The sequence below is a fragment of the Rattus norvegicus genome, chromosome 12 (genome assembly GCF_036323735.1).
Source record: "Rattus norvegicus strain BN/NHsdMcwi chromosome 12, GRCr8, whole genome shotgun sequence".
NCBI lineage: Eukaryota > Metazoa > Chordata > Mammalia > Rodentia > Muridae > Rattus > Rattus norvegicus.
Window position 1 is genome coordinate 41,245,997 of NC_086030.1, and position 23,228 is coordinate 41,269,224.

At 50.1% G+C, this 23,228-nt stretch overlaps 1 protein-coding gene across 6 annotated transcripts in view; it reads left to right on the forward strand.

The window, feature by feature from the left end:
* Rph3a (rabphilin 3A) overlaps window positions 1-23,228 on the forward strand; it is a 76,533-nt gene that overhangs the window by 42,993 nt on the left and 10,312 nt on the right. For 3 of the 6 annotated variants that reach the window (XM_006249379.5, XM_039089038.2, NM_133518.2), the window contains 9 exons: window positions 8,854-8,983; window positions 10,477-10,563; window positions 12,689-12,854; window positions 14,496-14,534; window positions 14,618-14,779; window positions 18,362-18,448; window positions 18,892-18,951; window positions 19,774-19,965; window positions 22,102-22,181. In XM_006249379.5, coding sequence (XP_006249441.1) covers window positions 8,854-8,983; window positions 10,477-10,563; window positions 12,689-12,854; window positions 14,496-14,534; window positions 14,618-14,779; window positions 18,362-18,448; window positions 18,892-18,951; window positions 19,774-19,965; window positions 22,102-22,181 — 1,003 coding nt within the window. The remainder of the gene's footprint in view (window positions 1-8,853; window positions 8,984-10,476; window positions 10,564-12,688; window positions 12,855-14,495; window positions 14,535-14,617; window positions 14,780-18,361; window positions 18,449-18,891; window positions 18,952-19,773; window positions 19,966-22,101; window positions 22,182-23,228) is intronic. The other 3 variants (XM_006249380.5, XM_006249381.5, XM_039089039.2) reach the window with 3 other exon arrangements.

Below are 23,228 nucleotides of genomic sequence, written 5' to 3' on the forward strand. Positions count from 1 at the left end.
AGAATAGAGATGATATTTTTTGGCGAATAAATATCCACGTGAGAGCACACTCAGCAAATGGTAGCCATCCGATGGATGGTTTAGGTTTTGAAGCAAGAAGGTTTTGTTTTGTTTTGTTTTGTTTTGTTTTGTTTTGTTTTGGTACTTACTGAAGCTTTTGGTCTGCACCTGTGCGGCTGGGATGCTCCGGTTTGGCAAAGCTCTAGAGTCCCAGCAGCCCCTGGCTTCCCCGGAAGGAGAGTTGCGAGGCTTCCAGGAATCCTGGGCCAAATTTGGGCTGGCGGAATATGCATTTGCTGAACTGGCAGATCTTCTCCCTGGCTTCCTGGAGCGGGGAGGGCTGCCCCGGAGGTCTAGGCAGGCTGTGTCTCCTCCATCCCGGCAGTCAACCCTCACGGGTGGCATCTGCAGAGGCAAGCCGATGTTATGCGTGTCTTCTAAGATCCACACCACAACATGCCTCCATTCCATTTCTTCTTCTTCCTCTTCCTCCTCCCCAGAAGAGAAGTCAAGTAGGGTACAGGGTGTTGGGGCCAGGGAGATTCTAGAAGGGGTTCTGCTATCTGGAATTTCCACTGTGGAAGCCAAAGCTCTCAGTGAGCAAGGACTCTGCCTCAGTTTCCCCAGAGACCCTCAGGAGCCTTCCTGCTCTCTCGGCTGCTGTAGTGATTGGGTGGGTTTGTTGAGGACCTCACCCTGCATTGTTGGGTTAGAATTTCCGGTGCTCCCGCCCCTGTGGGCTTTCTTTTCTGTTACCCAAGTGAAGCCGTCCGGGACAGTATGAGGTCACTTTGAATAACATGGGAAATAATCCCCATGAGGGGCACCATTCTCTGTGCAACCACTATGTGCCAAGTTCTGCATTTTGCTTCTCTCTGTCTGTCTATCATCTATCTATCTACCATCTATCATCTATCTATTTGACAGCATCTCATGTAGCCCAGGCTAGCCTGAAGTTCACTATGTAGCTGAGGATAACCTTGAACTTTGATCCTTTGGCCTCCGCTTCCTGAGTTCTGGGGTTACAAGCATGTTTCACCACACCAAGTTCATGCAGTGCCGGGAATGAAACCCAAGGCCTCACACGTCATAGACCCAGCCCTGAGCCCCCTAGTATAAAACTTCATTTTATTTAACACAGCCCTGCTCCTCTTGGCCCCACAGAGTGGGCGCTACTATACAGAGGAGGAAACTAAGGCTTGGAGAGAGGATCATAAGTAATCAAAGTTCTTTGCACGATATATACATATCATGGCATACATACAAAGATCAGAGGACAATTCTTGGGGGTCAATTTTCTCCTTCCACTGTGCGGCTCCAGGGATCGAACTCCAGTCATCAGTCTTGGCAGCAAGCCCCTCTTCCTGCTGAGCCAGTTTGCAAGCCCCCAACCTAAACTTCCATTTAAGAGTTCAAGCTTAGCAGGTGGTCTCTCTAGCAGACTCCTTCCTGTCTTGTTAATCTGCCCCCTGTGTTGATGCGGCCATCTGTGTCTGACTCTGAGTTCTCAGGAAGAGAAGTATTGGGCCTCTCCAGGGTGGTGGGGCTTGCTTCCTCCCTGGGACAGTTTTGCTGGAACTGAGTGCCCAGGAGAGCCCTAGGCTGTGCAGAATCTCAAGCTGCCTTCCCGCAACTCCATCCCATCCCAGAGTCTAAGTGCTCATGTGCCCTCTACCCATGTGCCCCAGCTCTGCTCTGTTCAGGATGTGAGGATAGAAAGGTAATGGCCGGGAAAGAGCCTCATCCAACTGCCTGTTTGAGAGGCACATTCCCTCTCACGGCACGGAGTGGGGGTTCTTCACCACCATTAGGTGAAGCAGACTTGGATGAGATGGGAAACTACTCATTTTGCCCAGGTTCTCCAGCTATTCACTGCTGTGCCCCAAGACGCCAAGGAAAAGAAAGTGGCTTAGAGCCACAAAGAGATAGTTTTTCACTGTCCATGACTCAAGGGGTTAAGAATTCAGGCATGGCTGTGCTGGGTGGTTTTTTTGCTCCACAGGGTACTGGCTGGGGTGATCACTGGCTGAGTTCAGCTGCCAATAGGATTGTACTACACCAGAGGGTCCTGTGTCTTCTTGCTTCCCCAACCCCTCAAATCCTTCCTTGTTCAGTAGCCCAGCCTACGGCTCCTTTACAGCAAGGAGTGCAAAAGTGGAGTTGCAGTCAAGTCTGGGACTGAGGCCATGGTGTGATGCGGGAGGGAAGGGTCCCATCTCCAGAGAAGAATGGCTGGTGTGTGCAGGGGGAGAGGAGACTGCCTGCCGTCTTTGGAAATAACTCAGGGGAGTTGTACACACACACAAGAACCCAATAGAAAGTCGTAGGGCTGTCCCACGGGCTCTGAGATCAGGAATACAGCAGCCTCAGGAAAGAGTCTCTCACCCCGTGTGCTAGCAAACACAGCCATACCACATCACCATCGAAACACGGCTGCTGGGGGCTTCCTCTGACTGGGAAAGGCACGCTAGGTCTAGAATAGAACACTTGCCTAAAAAAAAAAAAAAATCACCCACACCCCCCCTCCCTGTACGTGGCAGTCTGTCCATTAGGTTGTCCTTCTGCGTTCCTGTTGTACTTCCTCCCGTCTGGATCCCCTCCAAGGCACTCACACATCTCCTGCCTGCAAAGAGGCGGCAGCCGGGTGGCTCTGTTCGAGGTCAGCTTCCTGAAACAGACGGACTCCAAAAAAGTAATTAGGGCTTGTCATTAACCTTGGCATCCCAACTCTGTGATGGAGGGAGAAGCCAGAGAGATGGAGGAAGGACCTGCTACCGTGGGATCCATTGTGTCCCTGCCGCCTTCCTGCTGGGGTTCACTACCCCCTCAACTGTCTGGCCCAGGATTTTTCCATAATGTATCTCCTTGGCAGGTGTCATTGGCGTGGCTGGACAAGGACACAGGCAGACAACTCTGCCTCGCCCCTTCTACGCCAGCCTTTCCTCTCTCAGTCCAGAGCCCTGACCTTCCGAGGGTGTGAATCAGGGTCAGAGACACCCAGTCTTCCCGACATAGCCATACACGTTTTTTTATTATTTCAGAAGAGGCAGATATCTATAGGTTTCATCAGGTTCGGTATAACTCTCCGTAACCTCCCGATGTTAAAAACCGTTGAGTTGTGCCTCAGTTTCCCCAAGTATTAGACAAGTGCTTTCCAGTATTCATTCAGCTTTAGTTGTGTTTAGTGGAACACGCCTATAACCTCAACACTCAGGAGGCCGAGGCAGGAAGATCTCAAGTTCAAGGTCAGCCTGGGCTTAGAGTGAGGTCTGTCTTAAGAAAAAGGAAAAGAAAGGAAAATAAACCCCAAAGCTTGAGGGCTGGCTCGGAAAGTACCTGCCTTGTAAGTGTGCCGGCCTGAACCGGGATCCACAGCTCTCGTACAAAAGCCAGTAGAATCTGGGAAGCTGGGGACAGTGACTGGAGATAGCCTGGTCCCAAGAGCTCATGGGACGGCTGGCCTAGGAGAATCAGTGAGACCAGCAGGTTCAGTGAGAGACTCCATCTCAAAGGTGAAGGTGGAGAGAGACAAAGGGAAACATTGACTTTTGACCCCTACACACGCCTGCATGTACACATGCACACACACATGCACACGCGCACACACTCTGTGGAATCTGTTGTTGGTACCAAAGCAGATGACAGTTTCCTGAATTCCTTACCTGCCCCGTGTCTGCCATCACGGGAGTATAAATCAACACACTGCATGCATGGTACCTGCGGGTGGGCTGTAAACTCATTGGCTAACTCTCTCGTTGAGTCTCTTTAACCTTGAGGCGTCCCATACCTCATCTGTCCAGTCAGGTGACTCCCAAGCCCCTCCCATCCCCTGCTTTTCAACCTCAATACCCACCCGCATGTGGGCCTGGGAAATTCTTTATATTGAGGGCTATGCTGTGCACCATACGATGTTTAAACAACATCTCTGGTCACTATCTACAGGATGCCTGTAGGTAACCCCCAGCAGCTGTGATATCCAAATGTGTCCCTGGGGACAGAGTCATCCCTGGCTGAAACCAATTCCTGTGTCTCTTTGCTAGTGGTTCATGTACAGAAGACATGGGTGGAGGAGTCTGCTGAAATCATAGTCGGTTTTTAGGGGAATGATCGGAAACAACACTAGGTTAAATCACCTAATGTCTGCCCCATGCTCAGAGCTCCAAGCAGGGCACTCGCAGCTTCGGCAGTGACCTTGTGCTACAGAACACATTATTGCCACTACCATTTTCTAGATGAGAGAACTGAAGCTCAGAGAGGTTAAGCAACCTGCCCAGAGCCACACAGTTAACAAGTGATGGAACTCAGAACAAGAGCCCAGGCTAGCCTACAGCTGTAGCCCTTTCCTACGGTCCCACAGAGAAGTATTTCTTGCACCCCATGCCATGAACTCTCGGATGCTGTGTACTTCCTCGTAACCGTGTCCTCGGGGAGGGAAAGGCTCCTTGCTGCCTAGCAGCTGAGGAACCTGAAGCCCCTTGCCCGGGTGTGTACAGCTTTCCTGTGGCCACACGAGACTTCAGATTTAAGCATCTTTCACATTCTGCTGCCTCTGGGCAAGTGGCGGGGGCAGTTGACAGATGGTGGAGGACGCAGAGAGACAGGCATTCACAGGTGTCTCGGCTGTCTGTCTGACTGATTGCTTTGCCACTCTCTCTTGGCTCCGTTTATCATGATTGAAACGGTGGAGGGCCACAGACTAAGCCACAGTTCTAAGCGCTGAATGACATAAAATTTCCCTCATCCAACATCCAGGCAATTAGACCAGCCACCAGTGCCACTTTCGAGTGATGGCCCTCTGCGTGCCTCAGTGTCCCCATCTGGTGAATAACAGAACCAATCTTACCGGTGCTCACTGCTCAAAGAAAAGATGGCCGGCAGTACTTAGCACAGCACCTGACATACCCTCAAATGTGACAGGAGTACTTAGCACAGCACCTGACATACTAAACACCCCTCAAATGTGGCAGGAGTACTTAGCGCAGCACCTGACATACTAAACACCCCTCAAATGTGGCAGGAGTACTTAGTGCAGCACCTGACATACTAAACACCCCTCAAATGTGGCAGGAGTACTTAGCGCAGCACCTGACATACTAAACACCCCTCAAATGTGGCAGGAGTACTTAGCGCAGCACCTGACATACTAAACACCCCTCAAATGTGGCAGGAGTACTTAGTGCAGCACCTGGCACACTAAATACCCCAAGGTGAGATGGAAGAATTGGCAAGCTGTCAGGCACAGGCCCCGAACGCCTGCTGTGTATGGGGCAGGGTTGTGGGGGCAGCTTGGTTATTTAAGGACTGGTTCTGAGGGCTTCTGCCTGGGTGCCTGAGAGCCTGGGTCTGGCTTCTACCAAAGCCATCATTTCCCGATCGTGGCAGATGAGTGAGCTCCATTTCTGACAAAATTACAGCCCCAAAGCTTAATGAACTCCGTGCTAATACCCCCCCCCCCAATTTGGCAATCAGGGGAGGCAAAGAGTGAGTGGAGGGATTCAGGAATTGATGAGGAGGTGGGAGACAGAGATAGATGGACAGACAGACAGCACAGCACCCACCATCTGTGCTGGGAATCATCGTGCTTCCCTGGCCCTGCCTGCTTGTTGGTGGGACCCCATAGTGGAGGCATTTTCCGTGCTGGTTTAGGGATCCAGTGCACAGAACCAACAGCCCCCGGGTAGGCAGGGAGGCTTCTGTCAGGCTGTTCCCTCCTACAGCAGAAAGCCATCTGTCACCTGTACATCTCGGGGTCCACAGCATTACTGTCAGCCTGGAGAGTGCCAGGGGTGTCACAGACGCCATCTTGGGCTTTCCTGGGCTTCCACGTATTTGAGACTCACAAACACACAGCTACTGGTCTCGGCAGGGCAGGTTGGGGATGGGTTCTTCCTAGAGCCCAGAGCCATGGTCATGTGTGTAAAGGTGTGGTTTTGCATGTAGATTCTGTTCTTCCGAGTGTGGACTACCTATGCCAGGGCACAGGTAGTCCTATAGACCTGTGGGTCCCAACCCCTTTGGTGAACCTCTGTCTCCCAAAAAATGTTTATGTTACGATTCATAGCAGTAGCAAAGTTACAGTTAGGAAGTAGCAATGAATTAATCTTATGGTTGGGGGGTTACCCCAACATGAGGAACTGTATTAAAGGGTTGCAGCATTGGGAAGGTTGAGAGCCACTGTCTTACGAATGTCTGTTTAGAGCAGGCCTTGAGCCCTATAGTCACCACAGCCTCTCCCAAAATAGAAGGATGGGTTTCCCAAGCACAGAGCAGCACCTTGGTCACTGGGAGACATGGGAGAACTCGAGAGAGAGCACAGAAAGCACAGAAGTCAGCTTGTCAGGCGTCGTAAAGCTAATTGGGCATGTAAAGCCCTAGCTAACTAGTGACAGCTACTGACAGTGGCCAGCTAATTGGGTGTTTGAGCAGAGGATGAGTGGAAAGGAGACAACCATAAAATCAGGCTGCCCCAGGGACCGTCTTAGCACAAATGACCAGAAGGGACATCTGGGTATTTGGTCTCTAGGACCTAAGGTCTCCATAATGCTTCCCACATTGGGATGTGTGAAGGGTGGCTTATGGGACCTCCCTTAGAACAGCAGCTAGGCAGAGGGTACCAGAGGAGGCAAGGTCATTCAAGGTCACTGGACTGGTTAGTGTTTTTGTCAGCTTAATTCAAGCTAGAGTCATCTGGCAAGGTGGAATCTCAGAAAATGCCTCCATCAGATTGACTTTTAAGTATGTCTATGGGGGGGGGGATGCATTTTCCTGATGGATGATTGGTGTGGGAGGACCCAGCCCACCCTAGGTGGTATCATTCCCTAGGCAAGTGGTCCTGGGAAGCATAGAAAGGTGGCTGAATGTGAGCCTAGAGGGCAGTGTTCTGTGGTCTCTGCTTCAGTTCCTGCCTCCAGATTCCTGCTTTGACTTCCCTCAGTGATGGGGACCCTAAGCCTTAAACCAAATAAACCCTTTCCTCCCCCAAGTTGCTTTTGGCCACGGTCTTTATCACTGCAACAGGAAGCTAGCTCAGGCAGAAATTGGTACTAGAGAAGGGGCTACTGCCGTGACAAACCTGACCATGTTGTTGGGGAAGGTTGGGGAAGGACTTTGGCAAAGTCACCAGTGCTCAGAGCTTAACAAGCCTTTGCAGGAACTTGGACATAATGGGGCTGAAAGAGAAAGACAGTGGGGCCTTGCTTGGAAGGCTTCACAGGAGCTTTGCAAGCCCCTTGAAGACTCCATGGGGCTGTTTCGTGAATCTGGGATTTCCTCTCGGCTACAGCTGAATAACCAGCCACAATTAAGAAAAGACCAGCACAGCCGAGGAAGGCTTCTCAGTCACACCTTTTAGCTTTCCCTCGGCACAGCTTGGGGGGAATGTCCTTTTCTCATCTAATGAAAGGTGACGTGGGTTCCCCATGAGAAGATAAAATCGGGAGGAAAATCAATGTTTCCCGAGGGGACAGGGACCGTGGTGGCCACCAGCGTTTTGATTTTTCTCTTTTCTCTGGTGCGCACAACAACATAACACCTCGGCCTCATATCCACACTCTGACGGATTCTGCGCCCCAGCCTGGGGCTCTTTCCCCACTTAGTGTTTGGTGGCGAGGGTTCACTTGAAGTTCCCCCCTTCACCCCTTCCTATCTGGCAGGGGGTGGAACTGGCGAGATCTGGGCATGGCTCGGGAGTGGAGCAACGACCTAGATCCTGGGTTCCATTTCCAGGACCAGAAAAAAATTGATTCAGGAATAGCCAACCATTCAGGCAGTGCAGAGCCCCAGAGGTCTCCTGTCTTTGCCTCTTCAGCGCTGTGGTTACCAGCCGGCATCCCCACACCCAGCTGCTTTTTTTTTTTTTTTTTTAAAAACCTGGATTCTGGGAAATGAAATCCAGGTTCTCAAGCTTGCAAGGAGTCCATATTTGATGGTGGTGGACAGGGCTTCTAGGCAACCCTCTGGATGCTGTGGTTCCCAGGATATCCCAAGGACTCTGTCACCCACTGTTCACTGAGTTACAAACCACAAAGGAATGGCCACCCAGCCCCAGTGCCACACTCCCCAATCTGTGTCTATAATAAGACAATAAGCCTTTTGGGTTTGTTTAGTTTGAGGCAGACTCTCACTTTATAACCCTGAAATCCCGCCTCACCTGGGACTCACAGCAACTCCCCTGTTTCCACTTCCCACGGGCCGGGATCGCAGATTTGAGGCACCTCACCTAGTTGGACCAGTCGATCTTTGTTTGAAGAAAAGGGCATGGAGAGAACTTGAGATTAGGAGATGTTAATGTCTGAAAACCCAAATGGCAAAGACCATATAGAATGCCCACATGTGCGATGTTTACAAGGACAGCTTCATTGTCTGGCTGGAGCCTGGGCCAGCAGCATTAAGCAGCACGGATCCAGAGCTTTCTAGAAAGTTCCACCTCAGATCCATATGCTGGAGCCTGCACTTTGCCTGGTGCCTGTAGTGAGCTTACGTTGAGAGCATTTGTTCCAGATGCCCTCCGTGATGGCCGAGCACATGCATACCACAGCTGGCTAGACCCCAAGCTCTGAAGGCAGCGTCCTGGAGGAAGCCGTTCTGTGGAAGAGGTTGTGTGAGTTAGGAAAGGTCTGAACCCGAAGCTGTTAGCACAGATGGCTGCTGAGGGGCCTGGACTTGGAGTGGGCTCAGACATTCTGAAATTGCTGGCACCTGGAGCCTCCTCCACGAGAGGTTCCACGGCCGCTGTCAGGTTCTCAAGAACAGAGACTCAGAGGTGGAGAGCCTCTCTCTGCCTGGGACACACTGGAGTTCTCTTATCCTGGTGGGTTTGGGGGTGGGGTGCTTACCACCTTGTCTCTGCTCCAGGCGCCTGGTGGACCGTCTGGAGACCATGAGGAAGAATGTAGCTGGAGATGGTGTGAACCGTTGCATCCTGTGCGGGGAACAGCTGGGCATGCTGGGCTCTGCGTGTGTCGTGTGTGAAGACTGTAAGAAGGTACCCGGTTCCCTTCCTTTCCTGCTGGGTACCTCCCTAGGAAAGAGGGATTGGGGGGCGGGGAGATTAGACTGTGGCTCTGGGGGCCTGGGGTCTGGAGGGTGGAGTCTGACTCCTGAAGGGCAGTTGCAGGATGTGAATTCTGCAGGATGCTCAGTTTCCCAAGGTCACCTTAGACCTGGTTCCTCCCCTGGAAGGTCTTTATGTTCCTATAGAGCTGAGCTCTACACAAGATGAACTCAGGAGTCTGCAGCATGAGGATCCTGGCTATGGGTTAGTTAGCAAGATAAGTGTGTAGTCTAAAGGGCACACGCATGCTCACAAGCGCACATATATACACTCCAACACATGAGCTTACACATGTACGTGTGTTCCCTTAACATGTATTAAGGTACAAGAGACTTAGATAGCAAGGGCAGGAAAGAAGGCTCAGCAGGTAACAGCACCTGCCGTGCATGCCTAATGACCCAAGTTCAATCCCATAACCCTGGCCAAATGGAAGAAGAAAACTCCATAGAGTACACATGCATGCACACACATGCACACACAGGTGTGTGTGCTCTCCAAAACACACAATAATAACAAATAAAGTTTACTTTTTAAAAAGAGAAACTCAGAAAGCGTCTCTCCAGCCAGTTTGGACTTCTTGAACTTCAACAGCATTCTTTCAAGCAGGGAAACCCTCCCTGAGCTCTTACCCTGCTCTCTTGAACTGCCTGCAGACAATCCTTCCAGAACAAAGATTCGACTGTCTTTGGTCTTTGGAGACCCAATAAGCTAGAGATACCCATCATGCCACTGGGCGTCTCCTGCCCTGTGAACCATGCAGGGTACAGTATTGGGGGAAGTTAATCTGAAAGACATTGCATTGGCACAGCTGTTTTGAGAGACGATTTCGTACACTCCTAGGTTTTCCTATTTGTCCTCAGCTGCTAGGAAGCTCACCTCAGAGTACATCGCCCCTTCGTCCTCTCAGGTTCAGACATTCAGACACTGCTCACCTACTGCAGTGGGTGGACTTGTCACAGCTAAAGTTGTCTCAGGTCTTCTGGGAAGACAAAGAAGCCGATAAAAAACACACATACTGGATTTTCTTCTTAAAGCTCATGCCAATGGGGGTTGGGGATTTAGCTCAGCGGTAGAGCACTTGCCTAGCAAGCGCAAGGCCCTGGGTTCGGTCCCCAGCTCCGAAAAAAAAAAAAAAAAAAGCTCATGCCAATGGCTTCCTCCGTGTGGTGGCTGAGAATCCAGCCCCACGGGATGGATTCTTTTAGAGACTTTTCCTCCAGCACCTGGGAAAGAATCCAGCTCTTGCCATCGGCATCAAGACCCAAAGCGAAACTTTATTCTAATGAGTCTTGCTTGAGGAAGTGAGAAAGGATTCAGTCCTCTGCTTCCCTAAAAGATCTTGAACCCTTCTGCCCATCCCTAGTCCCACAACAGCTCAAAGCACACCTCACCTAGGTTCGCTTCTGGATGTGTCTTACCCACAGAATGTCTGCACCAAGTGTGGGGTGGAGACCTCCAACAACCGTCCGCATCCAGTATGGCTCTGTAAGATCTGCCTTGAGCAGAGAGAGGTGAGTGGCCAGGCCTGTGCCTGTAGGCAGTGGGATAGGGAGGCACTCAGAGCCTGGGAGCTACGTCTGGGATGTGGTTTAGTGGGTAGCTTCTTTGCTTAAAACATTCAAGACCCTGGATTCTGTCTCTAACTTGGCATGGCGGTGCTCACCTGCAATCTTAGCATTGGAGTGGTGGAGACAGGAGGACTAGGAGTTCAAGGTCATCCTCAAGCATATAATGGATCTGAGGCTGGCCTGGGCCAGGAGACCCCATCTAAAAACATAAAAGGAATGAGTTTGGCTGGTGGGTCAGCTAGAATTTGTGTTTGCATCTTCTTTCCTGTGCTTTCTCCTCTCTTCCCTTTGCCCTCTTTATCATGACTTTCCAATTTCTTTTCTCCCTACCCCTGTCCCTCACTTTATGAGTCTTCCTTTTCTAAACCTCTCTCTGTGTCCCTCCCTCCTTCTCTCCCTCCCTCCCTCTCTCCTTCCTTCCTTCCATCCCTCCCTCCCTCCTTTCCTCCTTCCCTCTCTCCTTCCTTCCCTCTCCCTACCCCACATAGGTGTGCACATATGTGTGTGCTGGTATGCTTGCCCAGGTGTGAACCTGTGGAAATCAGAGGCACCATCAGGCATCTGTCTTCAATGTCTCTGCCATGCTTTTTGAGTCAGGGTCTCTCATTGAGTGTGGAGCTCATGCTTTTAGCTAGGCTATCTGGCCACTGAGCCTCCAGGATCCTCCTCCTCCTATCTCCAGGACTGGAATGACAGGCACATACTGCCCAGGTTTGATGTGGGTGCTGGAGATTGGAGGTTTTGTCCTCAGGCTTGAACTTCACCTACAGAGTGACTCATATACTTCCTGCATATCCTCCACTTCCCGCTGCCTTCCCCGTTTTCCACTCCTCACCCTCTCCCTTTCCCCATATCTTATTTCTTCACTCTTGTTTCCTTCTCTTTTTTTCTACTTCATCCTCTGCCTCCCCCAGGCTTCAACTCCTTTATTTGCCTATTTTCTGCTCTGTTCTCCTCTGGCACTCTCTCTCTCTCTCTCTCTCTCTCTCTCTCTCTCTCTCTCTCTCTCCCTCCCTCCCTCCCTCCCTCCCTCCCTCCGTCCCTCTCCTTCTCCCTCTCTCCCTCTCCCTCTTACCTCTCCCTCCCCCTCTTGCCCAGACCTGGCTTTGTGTTGTTGATTTTACCTCAAATCATCTGAGTTCCTTTACCACTCACCCCCTGCTGCAGATGCTTGCCTTGGAGACATGGTCTTGATGGCCACATTCTCTTTCCTCAACCTCAGGATAGCAGAGCACTTGGGGATGGTTTGGTGAAAGTACTATTCGTGGCAGAGTTGGAGACACCAGCAGAGTCAGGGGAATCTCCTGCAACCCCAAGATAAGCAATCCTAGGGCTATGATTGCACTCCCTGGTCCGAATAGAAAAGACACAATCATCAGGAAGATAGGTGGAGGGAACAGGGGTCATCACCATCCGACAGTGGGGAGACAGCCAAGGGGGTAGACATGGTGACTTTTCCATCTCTGCATCTGCAAATTCCTCTGGTGTTCTGGACCATACAAGGCACAGGACCAAAGTCATGGAAGCTCAATTATTATGTGCCATACTGGGTAACCCCGTAGGGAATATAACAAGATGGAGTGGGGGTCTTTCCAGATGTCCCCACATCATCCTGTCTAGCTTGAAGTCATGGTAGAGGCCTGAGGCCTTTGAAAAAGATGTCAGGAAGCAGATCACCTGTTCTGTCTTTTCTGAGGCAAGGTCTTGTGTAGCCCAGGCTGACCTCAAACTTGAATTCCTGATGCTCCTGCCTCCATGTTCCAAGGATTGGGGCTTGTAGGTGCATCCAACCTTCTTTACATCAACTGTGATGCCACAGCTATAAGACGAGAGAATCCGCATCGAGTCCTCACGCCTCCTCTCTCTGCCTGTTTACCTATTGCGTTGATCCTTGACATGGTCAAGGATGACTTTCTCCATCAATAAAATGGCCATCAGATTTGTGAAGCTGATATGGGCACAGATACTTGTGCCCAGAAAAAAAATCATGCCCATGAGTTGTGGGAGCAAAGATGAAAACAGTCAGTTGGCTGATATATCTCCCATATGTGTCTCCCTTCCTTCCCAGGTCTGGAAGCGCTCGGGAGCATGGTTCTTCAAGGGTTTCCCAAAACAGGTCCTTCCACAGCCCATGCCTATAAAGAAGACCAAGCCCCAGCAGCCTGCTGGTGAGCCGGCCACCCAGGAGCAGCCTACACCCGAGTCCAGGCATCCAGCCAGAGCTCCAGCTCGAGGTAGAACAAAACTAACCATTTTCAGCACCTTGGACAGGTCCCGCCTACTGGTCTACCTGAAGGCATCCTAGCCAAGTACAAGTTGCCAGTTTTGGGTACCTAATCTAGGATTCCTTAGCCCCTTCAAAATTCATCATGAACCTTATTTGGGAGGGCAGTTCAGGAAGCTTTCTAGAAAAAAGCTAGCTTGCCAAGTGGCTTTGCCATCTTCCTTAGTGGGAAATTCTAAAGTACAAAAGAGGAAGAAATTAAAATTAGAAATTGGGAGAGACTGCCACTTACCTGAATATATCCTGGAACCTGGGGGACTTGGGCCCACTAAAAAAGATTTCCTGGTTTTCTTGTATTTTTTCTTCCTCCTCCCTTATCTCCGCCTTCTTTTTCTCTTCCTTCTTTAATTCTTTCTCCTCCCCAACTTTCCTTTCCCCATCTCTTTCTTCTTTCTTTCCCTTCTCCTCCCCTTTTTTCCTCCTTGGGTAGAGTTTTATGTATTTCAGGCTTCTCTGGAACTCACTTCATATCTGAGGACTTGATGACCTTGAACCTTGACCCCCTGTCTCTGCCTCCCAATATCCCGGGGTTACAAGTGTGCTACACCATGCCTGGATTTTCACTTCTGTTTCTTCTGTTGACTATAAACAATCCTGAAACTGGACTAATTAAACATGAAAGATGAATAGGAATTAAACTACCAAAAGAAATTAATTATCAGCCCTATTAATATCAAGGCTGTTATCCAAGTATGGTTATTAATAATTAAAGTGATCATTAAGAGCGAGAGAGAGGCAAGCAGGAAGAAAAATGACTCCATAAAGTCACATTTGTATTGGACAGCACCACTTGGACTGGCCAGATAAAGCCCTTGTAATAATCTTGATTAACACTGGATACTAAGATCCAACTGAAGCAGCATCACTGGACCATCATTTCTCAGAAGAGAACTAGAGATGCAGAGTTCAAATCAAAGCCCCTATCATAGGATGACTTCTTAGTGTGCTTTGCATGGACCTTGCTGCCAAAAGGTTTTCTTCATGGGTAACACAAGCCTTTCCACTTCTTATAGAATCACCAACTTGTCAACAATGTGTCTCTGAGGAGTGTTTAGTCCCACCCACCATCCTTCCTCTTAGTCAACCTTCCCTCCCTCTTCTACGAGTGTGTAAGCCCCAGATCATGGGCCATATGCATCCTAGGGTAGCTATGGGTGCAGCCCAAAACAAAATTGTAGATTTATATAGAACATAAGAATTTTTAGCCTGGTGCCTGATCATGAATTCACAAGGAACAGTGCTGTGCTATGAGGTCAAAGGTTGGGCATGCCTGCCAGTATAGGTAGAAAAGAGCATTTTCGTCTTGTCAGTCTGTGCTTGTGCCTTCATGGTGATAAGGGAATGAGATACCAAGAACAAGCCAGCTCAAGGGAGAGGCTGGAGGGAAACACACTTAATGTCTCAAAAATGGTTCTTGGGAAGAGAGGGTAAGCTCACTGTGGAGCCCTGGAATAAGAACTCCGTGGACTCCAGGAAACCAGTACTCCACATTCTCATATTCATTCTCTCTCTCTCTCTCTCTCTCTCTCTCTCTCTCTCTCTCTCTCTCTCTCCCTCCCCCCTCCCTCCTTCCCTCTTTCTCTCTCTCCAGGTGACATGGAGGACAGGAGGGCCCCAGGACAGAAGCCAGGTGGGTTCTGTCAACTGTCTCCTACTCTGGGACCCCATTCTACCACCTCCCTCTCTCTGTGCAAGCCATGCTTTTCCCTGCAGGCCCTGACCTCACCTCTGCTCCTGGACGAGGAAGCCATGGGCCTCCCACACGCAGGGCCTCTGAGGCCCGGATGAGTACAACCACCCGTGATTCTGAGGGCTGGGACCATGGTCATGGTGGGGGTGCTGGAGACACCAGCCGGAGCCCAGGAGGTGAGCAAGGTGGGCATTGGTGCCTTTATTGAACACCTACTGAATACCATACTTTGTCCCCATGTTAGCATCATTTATTCTGGTCTATACTCAAGGAGTCACACAAATCTAGCTGCAGACATCATAACTGTGATCATACCTCTTCTTGCCCCAAAATGGCATATGAAGACCCTATGAGTTTTTGCTTTGCTTGACTCCCAAAATGAGAGGAAAGGCCACTTGGCTTTGAGCAAAGTGAGTATTCATCTAATTACCTTCCCCTGTGGCCTCTGCTGTCCGTGTCAATGGGTGGGATAATGTGGCCAGGACGTAACTGGCTGACAGGTGCCACCATTGGGACCCAGTAGATTATACTCTGAAATGTCTGATGAGGAGAATCTTGGCTGCTTGGCTTTGGAGGTAAAGACTGATAACCTGGGCATGTATTTCTTGTGAGCCTGTGTCTGGCCTCAGGAGAGTGTCCCTGTTTTCCTAGCAAAGAGCTGGGTCTCAGTGTGGAGGGAGGCTGAGGGTTCAGGACCCACATTGATATCTGATATTCACTCACCAGTACACACATACACACGCACACACACGTGCAGAAAGTGTGTGTGTGTGTGTGTGTGTGTGTGTGTGTGTGTGTGTGAGAGAGAGAGAGAGAGAGAGAGAGAGAGAGAGAGAGAGAGAGAAAGAGAGGGAGAAGAACTTATCTCACTATCTGTCCAAGATGGCTTTGAACTCGTGATCCTCCTGCCTCGGCCCCAGTCCCCAAGCACTGGGATTACAAGTGTGCACCCTCACTCCTGGCTCAGTACTCACATCTGAAATTGTGTGTTTTTATTTCCCTCATTGCTATGATAGGATAAACGACAGAACCACAAAGGAGGGAAGATGAATTTAGCTCACAGCATCAGAGGTCTCAGCCTGTCACAGAAAAGAGGGTGGAGTTGAGTAGCTCACACAGCAGCTGACAGGAAGTGGTCAGTAAGACCCCCACCTCCCAGAATAGTGCCACCAACTAGAGGCCAGGTGCTTAACACACGTGCCTGTTGGGGACATTTCAGCTTAATGGCTTAGCTAGCACATCAGTTCCTTCTTCCTGACATCAGGGTTGGGCTCCTAACATCTGCCACCCATACCTGCTATTGAACCCAGGGCTCAGATGGACGGAGAACAGAATCTGACCACCAGAGTACATTTATGGAGCACCTACTGTATACTAGGAGCTTCCTGGAGCTTTTCTCCCAGAACTTCTTTTTTTTTTTTTCTTGGTTCTTTTTTTCGGAGCTGGGGACCGAACCCAGGGCCTTGCGCTTCCTAGGCAAGCGCTCTACCACTGAGCTAAATCCCCAACCCCCTCCCAGAACTTCCTAATGACTCCTTGCCACAGCTCTGACATGCAAGTCTGAGTGACTTTCATCATCCCAACTCTCCAGGTGTAAAAATTAGACTCAGAAAGATGATGGCTCTTCTGACTCTTGCTACACAGCTGATACTGAGTGAAAATCAGAATCAAACCCGCATCTAGGGGCTGGAGAGATGGCTCAGTGGTTAAGAGCACTGGCTTCTCTTCCAGAGGTCCTGAGTTCAAATCCCAGCAAACACATGGTGGCTCACGACCATCTGTAATGGGATCTGATGCCCTCTTCTGGTGTGTCTGAAAACAGCTACAGTGTACTTATACATAATGAATAAATAAATCTTTTTTTTTTAAGGGCTGGAGAGATGGCTCAGGGGTTAAGAGCAATGATTGTGCTTTCATAGGTCCTGAGTTCAATTTCCAGCAACCACGCGGTGGCTCACAACCATCTGTAGTGGGATCTTGGCGCCCTCTTCTGGCGTACAGGCATATATGCAGGCAGAACACTGTACATATAAATAAATCTTAAAAACAAAAAACAAAAAACAAAACAAAACAAAACAAAAAAAACCCTGCATCTATTCAACCCTGAACTCCCAATCTCTTTTTTCCTCCAGAGGTGAAGCTTATACTGACCATGCAGTATTTATTGTATATAATAAACATACAGTATTTATTGTATATAATTCACCATTCTAGCTATTCTTCACATATGGTTTGGTGGCACCAGGCACGCCTACAGTGTCATGCAACCCTCACCACCATCCGCCTTCAGAATGTTCCCTCCTCTCAAGCTGAGGTTTTTGAAGCCATCTAACCCTATCTTCTCTTTGCCCTCTTCCTTACCCCAGAACCTTCAATCCTCTTCTTTTTCTACATGTAGATTTGGCACACTTAAGTGGAATCACACAGCATTTACTTTTTTAAAAAGAAAACCAAAACTATCTATCTTACTTCACTGAGAGCCCCACACCTTCAAGGTTCATCCATGCTCAAGCATTTCTCAGGCTGTCCTTCCCTTTTTTAAGGTTGTGTAATATTCCACTGAATAGCTATACCACATTTTATTTATTCATTCAGACAAAGGACATTTAGGATGTTACAACCTCTCTACCTTTAGCTGTTGTGAACTGTACTGTTATAAAAATCTCAGACAGATACCTATTTAAGCCTTTGGAGTAGAGACAGACAAGTGAGAACGTCCCCAAAGTTGGGCAGTTCTATATTTAACTTTTTTTTTTTTTTTAAAGAAACCATCATCCTGTTTCCTATGCAGTGCAGATGGGCTACTTTTACATTTTTGTTAATAGTACCGCCAGTTTCTATATACTTTTGTCAACACTTGTGACTGTCTGGTTTCTTTAGTCATTTTTGGAAATGGCTTCCCGGTGTAGCCAGGCTGGTCTGGTGTACACTAATTCTCCCGCTTCACCTTCTTTTGAGCTATGGTCACAGGCATGATCCAGAAAGCCAAGCTGTCGGTTTTGGTTTTTGCTTGCTTTTTATTTTTGAGATAGGTTCTCACCAGGTAGCCCCAGCTGGCCTAGAACTCACTATGTAGACTACGCTGCCCTCAAATTCACAGAGATCCGCCCCTTACTGTGGCTCACTAGTTCTCTTTGTGGATGGTGTCAGGACTCATCAGTGACGCTAACTTGTGGTATAAGCACTTACTCTGCACTGATCATACAGTTAAACCCTCTGCATGTAGTATCCCCCTTAATCCCATGGGCAACTCAGGGGGGCCGGTTCCAGGCAAGCATACGACACTGGTCCGAACTCACGCACCCATTTTATTGTTTTATTTTGAGATGGGTTCTGGCCTCGGCCACCCGAGTGGCTGAACTGACAGGCCTGCATTCCTGAACCCAGCTTACCTGTGCTTTTCAAGAACTCAGCTGAGATTTGCCCAGAGGATCTGGGCACTAAGGAGTAGACAGAAGTGACCAGAGGAGAGCTGGGAGCAGGAGACAGCACCAGTGGAACCTCAAGGGAGTGCACACTAGTGTGTTTGTGTGTGGTGTGTGTGTGTGTGTGTGTGTGTGTGTATTTGGTGTGTGTGTGGGGTATGTGTGTGTATGTGGTGTGGTGTGTGTGGGGTATATGTGTGTATGTGGGTTGTGTATGTGTGTGTGGTGTATGTGTGTGTGTGTGTGGTGTATGTGTGTGTGTGGTGTGGTGTGTGTGTTTGTGTGTGTTTGTATGCACACGCACACGTGCATGCACGCATGTGAATTATGCTGTCTTTGCAGGTTTGAGGCGAGCTAACTCAGTCCAGGCCTCCCGCCCAGCTCCAGCCTCCATGCCAAGCCCGGCACCTCCTCAGCCCGTGCAGCCAGGTACCAGCCACTCAGCCATTGTGTCCTGTGTCCCTCCGCAGTGACCCCAGCCCCATCACTCTGCAGTGCTGAACCCTGATCTCTCTCCTTGGAGAGGTTGGAGGAGGCCCTGCTTAGAGCAGGACCATGGCAGAGGGAGGGGTTGGGGAGAGCACCCTGTCCACTGTGAAGTGACAGGGTTCCCTGTGGTAACTTCTCCACATCTCAGAGGAGGAAGTGAAAGCGGGACTCCGGGGTGGGGTTGGGGGTCTCCAAGCTGAGGTTCAATCTGGGCTTCTCAGATGCCAGCACCTCCCATTCCACACAGAGGGACAAGTTCCTAACATCCCAGAAACCTCTCCACACCACGGTCTGCTTCCTGTTTAGCCTGTGTGTGAAGAGAAGGAAGGACAGATACCTGGAAGTGTGTCTTCGTTACCACCCCCTTTCCCTTCCCCCTGCAGGGCCCCCTGGGGGCAGCAGGGCCGCTCCTGGGCCGGGACGCTTTCCAGAGCAGAGCACAGGCAAGTGTAAATTGTCCCAGCCTCTGCAGGGACACATTTACTCATGGTGTAACCTAGACCATGGCCTAAGCAACTCCTTTCTGAACCCCTGAACCATCCAGACTGACAAGTCAGTTTCTGTGGCTCAGAGCGTAGACTGCTGGGTGCCATCTCTGGGGTGCCATCTCTGGTCCTTCCCTTCCTGCTGTGTGACTCTCGGCAAGTGACAAAACCTCTCTGAGCTTCAGTTTTGTTTTGTTTTGTTTTTCTATAAAGTGGGAGTCAGGCTAAGATTTCCCTCATAGTCTTGTGAATATTAAACAAACTAAAACACTTTTTAAAAAATTAGTTTAAAAAAACAAAACAAAACAAAACACTTTTTGTGGTGCCTGGAGTGTGTTTGGCCCGGGATAAATGAACAGTAATTACTCTGACCCACATATAGGCAGACCTCAGATGCCTGGTTGTCATGGTTACGTGCGCGTGGTAGCTATAGTTTTTCGTAGTCCCTGGTTTAATGCAACTAATATTGACTGCCCTAGAAACAAGTGTGGATTTGGTAACTCTCATTCTAAAATGAGGAAACTAAGGCTCAGAGAGGTTAAGTAACTGGCCCTGGGACACACAGCTGAGGCTAGAGGTTTATGCTGTCTGGCTGAGTCCACACCACCGACTGAGTGCCGTAAGGTTCGTCTTGTCCTGGTCTTGCCTGAATCAGCCCTGGTCTTCCCGACTCCAGGGTCTGCTCCTCATTCTGAGTACAGCCTGGGAACTTGCCCTCTGGAAGCTTCCTCTAGCCACATTGCTATGACAGACCCAACACTGTTTCTTTTCTCTCCACAGAGGCTCCTCCAAGTGACCCTGGCTATCCAGGGGCTGTTGCCCCAGCCCGGGAGGAGAGGACAGGACCCACAGGGGGCTTCCAGGCAGCGCCCCACACTGCGGGTCCCTATTCCCAGGCGGCCCCTGCCCGCCAGCCACCGCCTGCTGAGGAAGAGGAGGAAGAAGCCAACAGCTATGACTCAGATGAAGCAAGTAAGTGGCTGGGGTTGGGGGTGCATGTTGGCAAAACTCGCCCAGAAACTGAACCCAGTGGGGCAGAAATGGGACTCGAGGGTCAGTAGATGCCCCCTAACTGCTAACATGTGTACCCTAAAAATCCTGTGGTTTTGGAGATCGAAGCCAGGGCCTTGAGTGTGTACAGGGAAAGGGCTCTCGACCATTGAGATGGCCAATGAGCGCCACCGTGTGGTCACTGTCAGAACTACACATTTCATGGGTTGAAGCTCATTGAGTCATTTAAAGCCTATATAATTGGTGTTTTTTGAGGTTCAGCGAGGCGGTCAGCTGCCAAACAGAATTATCTGGTGGACCAGAACCCCACAAAGCATGAGTTACCATGTCAAACACCACAAAGCACGAGTCACCGTGTCCAATAGGTGTCTTTATCTGCAATCATTCTTCCCTCTCATGACGGGGACTGTGTCCCTCTTGGACTCAGACCCCAGAGGGCCAGGGACACACATGCACGCACACACACACACACACACACACACACACACACACACACACACACACACACACACACACACACACACACACAGGGCTTTTTCTTCTGCTATGCCTGGAGCAGCCAGGATGGGTACTACTAGAAGGTGGGGTGACCTGGTTGGGACTGCCAATCTGTATTGCTTCCTGTGTAGGCTGATGGATGGGTAAACCAAGGCACTGCCGGTAAAGTGCTTGGTAAACTGGACATCACTGCGCTGGGCCGAGCCCACGTGAGAAATGGCAGCTGTGTTATTCAAATGGTGGATACCGGGAGACTGGATGCTGGTGGAGCTGAACTCTGGGTGGGACTGCTCTCCCGCCAGGGCCACCACATTTCCTACTTCCTGTCCCTAAAGAGTGGAAATGGGACCTTCTCTCTTCTCATTCTGCATATAGTCTTGGGAAAGGCTCCCTATGACTCAGAAGTGGCCAGTGTCTTAGTTAGGGTTTCTATTGCCATGATAAACACTGTGACTAAAAACAGTTTGAGAAAGAAATGGTTTATTTTATCATCTGGATGTAATCCATCATGAATGGAAGTCACAGCAGGAACCTGGAGGCAGGAGCTGCTGCAGAGGCCACGGAGGGATGATGCTTACTGACTTGCTCCTTTTAGCTCATCCAACCTGCTTCCTTATAGAACCCAGGACCACCAGCCTGGGGGTGGCACCACCCACAGTGATCTGAATCCTCTCCCATCAAGAAAATGTTCCACAGGCCAGTCTGTTAGGACATTTTCTCAATCGAGGTTCCCTTCTCCCAAATGGTTCTAGCCTGTGTTAAGGTGACATAAACCAGCATAACCAGTGAGTGAAGAGAGGCTCCAGTCCTTCGAGGACCACACCGTGTGGTACAGCAGCTGTCCCTGTTGTCCTCATTCCAGCCGCTCTTCCATGATCCTTCGGTCATCCGTCTCCCAAGTGTGACCTCTCCAAGCCTCCACGCTGCCCTGGCATAAACTCAGTTGCAGGGTTGATTACAGCAAGCTTGTCTTCTCTCTGTTGCCCAAACAGCTCATCCTTGTCACTGACAAGGTTGACCTCACACCAGGTGCCTCAAAGCGCTCCAGGCACCAGGACATTAGGGCAAAAGGTCACAGGGGAGGAAGAGTCAAACAGTGAATGAGCTCATAGCAGGCTGGGTGATCTCTCCAGTGGCTGCTTAAGGGAGGGCCTCTCTATGAAGTGACTTTTGAGCCAAGCTGTAGGACTTGAGAGGGTGTGAGCCTCTCATGAGAGCACGAAGTGGGAGAGCATTCCTAGGAAGGGGAACAGTGAACGCTGACTCTCATTCATTCCTTCAGCACACACAGGAATACCTACTATGTGCCCTGCATACAGTAGGGACACAGTAGCCAATCAGCCATCTCAGCCCTTGTCTTCAGGGCACCCTCAATCTGTCAGTGGATGAAGTCATTAAGTAAACACATTTACTAATGATTGCAGAAGACCCCCCCAATAGAGAGGGCTGCCAGGATGGAGACCAGGGCCTGTCCGCCCCCCCCCCTCTCCTGGGGTTCCAGTGCCTAGCTGAGGCTGGGCATATTGGTAAGCACTCAGGAAATGCTTGTGGATTGACTAAGCAAATGCCTTTCTTGGCTCCTGTCTCTGTTGCCTGCAGCCACACTGGGTGCCCTGGAATTCAGCCTTCTCTATGACCAAGACAACAGCAACCTGCAGTGCACCATCATCAGGGCGAAGGTGTGTGGGGACCCCTGAGGAGGCTCTGGTTTTCCTGAAGGTGTGGGGGAACCCCAGGGGAGACTCTGATTTTCCAAAGAGATTCAGGTGGGAATGAATCCCAGACCTGGCTCCCACCATCATTGTCCTGTGGCAGTGACAGAGATGAGAACGGCTGTCATCAGCCATGGTAGACTTCCTTGGGGGCTGGGGATGGGACTTCCTCTAGGGATGGTCCTGTGGCTGCTTCCTGAAAGTGGAGGCAGCTCTGCTGTGAGGGTGCCCCAGGCTGCCCACAGCATACCAGAGGGGACTCTGCAGGTCCCACCAAGACATAAGGACAGCCTGGCTTGGTGACGCTAGGTTTTTCTGATGTCTTTGTCCACCAGAGGCAGCAGTGAGGTGGAGACGGTGACTGTGGGTAATAAGGGGGTTGGGGTATGAGGGGTTGGAGTGGGGAGGCACCGAAGAAGGCTGCAGGGAATGTGAGCTAAATGATTCCAGACCCTGGGAGATGCCCCCACGACCCTGAGATGAACTTAAGTCTGGGACCCCAGGAAAAACCAGCAAGATCTGGACCAGACTCCCCCAGAGCAGATACTGGCCCAAACCACTTTGCGACTGTACTACTGGGGGCAGGTGGGAGTGGCTAACCCTCTCTGGCTCACTGGTACCCCCATGTTGACTGGTTAAGTAAATGCAAAATGATGGTCCATCTGTGGCTATCTCTGTACCTACTAGCCTGTGGTAGAAATGATAAGGCCTTCATTTGACTCCTCAAATGTCCCAATTTGGGAGGACATGTTTAAAGCAAGTCCTACATCAGCCTACTTTCCATCAAAGCCATTTCTTTGGCATGCACTTACTGAGCCCCTACTGTGTACCGGGCTCTGTGGTAAGTTCCCAGGTGTATATTTTCTCTTCCCTTCTCTTTCTGTGATCAGACAAGGGAGGTGTTTTTATTAGCCCCATTAGTCAGGTGGAGAAACTGAGGCCAGAAAGCTAATACCAGGGGTCACATCCCTGGAGAGACGAGGTTCATCTGCAAAGGCCAAGATCTCATTCGTT